Source organism: Sinocyclocheilus rhinocerous, unplaced genomic scaffold (genome assembly GCF_001515625.1).
Source record: "Sinocyclocheilus rhinocerous isolate Xijiao unplaced genomic scaffold, SAMN03320098_v1.1 scaffold1607, whole genome shotgun sequence".
In the NCBI taxonomy this organism is placed as follows: Eukaryota; Metazoa; Chordata; class Actinopteri; order Cypriniformes; family Cyprinidae; genus Sinocyclocheilus; species Sinocyclocheilus rhinocerous.
Window position 1 is genome coordinate 972 of NW_015629758.1, and position 5,526 is coordinate 6,497.

The 5,526-nt window shown below is 35.8% G+C and overlaps 1 protein-coding gene across 1 annotated transcript; it reads right to left on the minus strand.

Annotated features, from left to right (window-relative positions):
• Positions 1 to 1,472: 1,472 nt before the first annotated feature.
• Positions 1,473 to 5,168, minus strand: LOC107739430 (rhombotin-2-like). The gene is made up of 3 exons (XM_016551535.1): positions 4,540 to 5,168; positions 3,116 to 3,331; positions 1,473 to 2,183 (listed from the first exon to the last, which is right to left on the minus strand). Exons 1-3 carry the CDS (start codon positions 4,578 to 4,580, stop codon positions 1,961 to 1,963), a joined length of 480 nt encoding a protein of 159 aa, XP_016407021.1. The 5' UTR covers positions 4,581 to 5,168; the 3' UTR covers positions 1,473 to 1,960.
• Positions 5,169 to 5,526: the final 358 nt, after the last annotated feature.

Sequence of the window (5,526 nt, forward strand, 5' to 3'; positions counted from 1 at the left end):
CAGTCTACCCAAGCAGCGCAGCATTCACTTCTGCTCTGTTAAGACTCAACATTGTCTCAACATTGGCTTCTGGTAAAGCTCAACACCAGAACTCCTTCAAAGCTGGGCAGTGGGATGGAAAACACGCAATAGCGTTCTAACTCTGTTTAGAACCTGTGGCTTTCAGATGTGTTCCTTTGCCATGACACAAGGCTTTCCCCCTCACGCAGGTCTCCTGAACCCTGTGAACCCCAGAAAGGTATAGAAAGGACAATATGGCGGACATTATATGTGATTTTTTGTTGATGGATTTGTCACTGTATGTTTCAAGTCTTTTGAATTGTTCGAGCTACAGGACTGGATGTAAATGAGAACGTTCTCTCTATAGCATCAGACCTTAATCTGGCTGTGATTAGATTGTATCTTTCTGGCAGATGTTCTCATTTCTCACTTTGTAGGCCTGCTATTGTCTATGATAGTGGTGTTTACTTTAAGTGAAGTGCATAACCTAAGCTTTTTCCTAGAGGAAACGTTTAATTAACTACATTGATGTCAAAAATATTACCATACATGACTAAATAAATCCATGGAATTTATAGCATAACGCTGAGATACATGTATTTCTTAAATGCATAATTTAAAGTACAGCCAGAAGGAAAAAACAAAATACATCAGTCACAAAGCATGTCCAAAATTACATTAAATAACATACTACACCTAGTTTGATTTTGATATAGATTATGCTTAAAAAGTTTGGATCTTTATGAATTTTTAAGGAAATTAATAAGGTAATTTATGTTGCTCAAAAGTGACTGTAAAGACTTTTACATCATTATAAAAAAAAAAACAATTAAAAAATACTGTTCTACTGGACATTCTATTTATCAAAGAATCCTTAAAAAGTATTATGGTTTCCACAAAGATATTAAGCATCACAAAATAAAAACAAAGAAATGTTTCTTGAGCACTAAGTCAACACATTAGAATGATTTCTGAAAGATCATGTGACACTGAAGACATGAGTAATGGCTGCTGAAAATTCAGCTTTGCCATCACAGAAATAAATGTCATTTTAAAATATATTAAAATATAAAACGGCTTTTATAATTTTTTATCAAATAAAGAGAATAAGAATCTTCTTTCACATGCATTAAAAAAAATCTTATGACCCCAAACTTTTGCACAGTACTGTATATTATTGTGTGTATTTAAATAGCGTTTATGGTAACACTTTATTTTAAGCACTAATTCTCAATATTAACTAGTTGCTTATTAGCATGCATATTGTATATTGGCTGTTTATTAGTACTTATTAGGCACATATTAATGCCTTATTCCGCATAACCATATTTTATATCACTTAACCCTACCTTAACGTACCTTAACTCAACAACTACCTTACTAACTATCAATAAGCAGCAAACTAGAAGTTTGCTGAGGGAAAACTCTTAGTTAATATGGAATATGTGTTCACAAATCTAAAGTGTTACTGCATTTATTATAAGTAATTTATTTCTGTCTTTTAATATGTTGTTATTGGTAAGGGAGTCTCTCTTCTGTGAGGAAGAACCAGTAGCTCAATTCTGCATCACATCTGTTTGCTTGGGGAGGGAAACAGAGTATACAAGTAATTTTCTTTATTCAGGCTCTAAGAAAGATGTTTTCACATTTTATGGCAATTGTGTTACTTCAAATCTATTAACACTATAGTCTGAATCTAACTTTCTGTGAGAGTAGCAAAGGGAATCTGCTTTTATTGCAATACATTACAAACTGCATTTACGTTGTTATTAAAAATACACCAATAGAAAAACAAGTGTATGTTGCTGGTGGCAATTTGTCTCAAATATATGAGATGAAAATTTATAACATGTCCATGGCATGGCTCCTGGAGCCAGAAAGATCATTATTCTTTCTTAGTAAAGGGTTTGTTGCAAATGTTGACAGGATGTTACGTTTCGCTTATGACTTTAGCAGAACACTATACCATGCTGCCATTCATTTTGGTCCACTCAAAGATGTCCTGCTCACACACAATGTCCGAATTGATGAGCAGGTAGCGATCTCCAACGCAGAAGTGTTTCTGACAGGCAGCGCATTTGAAGCATTCGAGGTGATAGACTTTGTCACGGACACGCATGGTCATTTCAAAGGCCCGGATTCTCTTTTCACAGGAAGCGCAGAGCCCGTCCTGACCAAACAGTCTGCAGAGAAGGAAACATAAATATTTATGCACTTTAACGTGAGGAAATACATGCATATGCATACAATTCATGTTTATTTATTTACTTACTTATTACACATGAATTAGAATTTGCCGATAATAAACTTTAACCCTAAAGCCTATTTGACCAGCACATTTCTAAGACCTCTAAATCTTTATCAAAACTTGGCCGAAAAAAACCGGTTCTACATAATCTACTACATGACGCCTCTGACTGGTATTATCTCCATCCCTCAGGTTGTTGTACATGTCTCAGTTTGCGGTCAAATCTTTACAGGTTTTTATAAAGTGAACGTAAGAATAATGTTATATTGTTATAATATTTCAAGTTGAACGCTTACTGGACTAAAGCAACTTAGGTTTACTTGATTAACCATTCATTATTTTTTATAAAAATCAATTATGATACATCAGGCTTCTGAGGAATGTTTTTGTACATCTCTCAATCATTATATTAAATTATATTTGCCCGCCAAAATAAAAGCTACAGAGCTTTGATCATAAAACTAATATTATTGGGAGATATAGAGTGACAACTGATGTTTATATGCATTTAATGTAAGCAGGCTGCTATACTATTACAAAGATCTCACTGATTTACATAACAAGCTATAAAGAATTTCATCTTTTTGGCCATAAGAATATCAGCATCTGGACCAAATTGCATATTTGTGCTCAGTTTGCATCTCTGAATGATACTGAGGGTTTTTTATTTTTAAATAAAAGCCTGATGTATTGAATATGATAGGCCTACTTCACAAAACAGAAAAAAAGAAAGATACGCACTCTAACTTCAAGACTTTGTGTAAAAGCTTAATACATTTTGCAATAAAATTCTGACTATTGTTACAAATGTCAGGCTTCACAGGGTTTATAAAGAATTAAAGTTCAATTCAGGCCTGCCAGTCGTACCTGAGGTAGTCTCTCCTGCACAGCTTCCTGCCAAGTTTGTAGTAAAGCCTGCGGCCCACCTCCCCTAAGCGGCAGGCGCAGAGGTCACAGCTCAGGCAGTCCTCGTGCCAGTACTGCTCTATGGCCTTGAGGAAGAACCGGTCCCCGATGCTCTGCTGACAGCCGCCACAGGTCAGCAGCGACGGCGGCACCTGAAGCACCTCGTCCACGGGTTCCCTGTGGATTAGCGTTTACATTCAAATATGCGATACACCGTTATGAACACCAGATGGCACTAGTGCGTATGTTATTGAAAACGCATTAAACTATATCGGTTATGTGTGTTCGGATAAAACTGGCAAACAGATGCGCTACTCTTTTTTTTCTAGATGTACCTACATTTGATTTATAAATAAATGTTTGCTTAAGCTGTACCTACTGTCACGTGATCCCAAGGGAGAAAAGTGTTAAGTGCAGTAGGCAAATGAGGCATTTTGGGTCACTGCACACACACTTTAATTAGCCCATTTATTCCCACTGGTTAACATTTGTGACCAAAATGTACTTTTGAGTTGGAGATGTCTAAAAATATTCCCTAACGCATTTTATGCAGAATTGTTTTAAGTTCAGTAAAAATTCATATTTACATAGTCACATGACCAGAGCTGTTTAATCCCCTCTGAATAATGTCTGTGTCAAAGCTTCATTGAAGGAAGAATGTAAAACATCTCACGATACAGATATAGCCATATTTGGTTGCTACATATAATATTTAAAGGGTCTGTTATGAATGTAGCCTATTATTAAGATCATTAGTCATTAGTCACAATATGTAGCCTAAATGTTAGTGTCCCCATTCTATTAAGACTCATTTATTCACATTATTAAATCGTAGTATTGTTACATTAAATTAAACTACGTAAAGACAAAAATAAATACAAATTTTTCTTGGAATATCATTCCTTTACCCCTAATAAAAAATAGATAACAATAGAAAATTATGTTACTTTATTGTAACTTTCTTTAGGATGTAGGCTATATATATATATATATATATATATATATATATATATATACATACATATATACATACATACATATATACATACATACATATATATATATATAGGAAATACAGCGTTTCATTGGATTCGAGAGAAAATACATGCGCTTAACTAGTGAAAACGCAATCAAATGAGTTAAGGAGACTTTAAATTAGTCCACATGTGATTATTATAAATGTACAATCGTCTGATCACAATATTGGCAAAATTGTACTGTGACTTAGACTACAGTTATTAACTTAAGACACTACTGCGCAAACACTATAATAATAACCAATAGGCTACATAATATATTGCACTTTGTACTTGTTGTCTATATACAAACAAAAACAATAAACAAATGGAAACCCAAACAATCGTATATATTAACGTCTTACTTACTCGTTCGTTTCCAGTGTTTTCCGTTCAATTGTAGATGCCATATTAAATATTGTTAAGGAATAATTCACTATTACATTTGATATGCGCACTTCCAGCCAAATATGTCCCACACTCGCCGTCTACGGTGCTGAAAGACCATCAACGTCCTGCTTAAATGAACTGCCTTCAGAGAAAAACGAGATGCACCTGCTTTGCTGCCTTCTTAGTGCACTGGAGATCAACAACCTATCGCACACATTACGTAGGCTACGCTAAATCCCAAGTGCATCAACGTAGCTTCGTTGCATTCGATTTCTGTCTCCACGCATTTAATCCTTATCCTAGCCTATGTTGTTTCGGAATAATACGCGGTGACAGGCAGATGTCCCCCAACCGGCTGTTTAATTACTCCAGTGCAACGGCGTGATAAATGTAGCGTTTGTGTCAAGCGTGGTTTCTCCTCTGTGCTGCATTTTGTGCTGCAAGTCTCTACAGCACTGTCCCGTAGGGCTGCTGTCTGTGGTCCCGTTATTATAGGGTAGCAGGTATTTTTAAATGGCCCTGCCCCCTCAGTTTCTGCTTTCTTTTCCGACTTCCTGCTCACGACCGCTCAACAATGAGAGGAAATAACGCTCCTACATGCGCTAGAGTCAGACTGGTGACTACCAGTCAATTATAAACCCGTCGGCTCGTGACTGGAGGGGTCACGAGCTCAAACAGACAGCCTCCTTATCAAATACCTGTGATCATCCAAACATCAAAGAGGTTTAGGAAAAAACTGCAAACACATATAATTAACAATGCGTTAATGTTTATGAAAACACAGGGAAAATCCAAGGACACAGCAGCAACATTATAAGGGGGACCTGGGCTCGTTGTCACAAGGGTTGTTGCCCGTCAGTAATTATGTAAGTCAGATGTAAACTAGTATTCTAATGCTACTTAGTTTACATCTATTCTAATTTTTATAATAAATTCTTTAATTTATATAATTGCATTATTAAGATT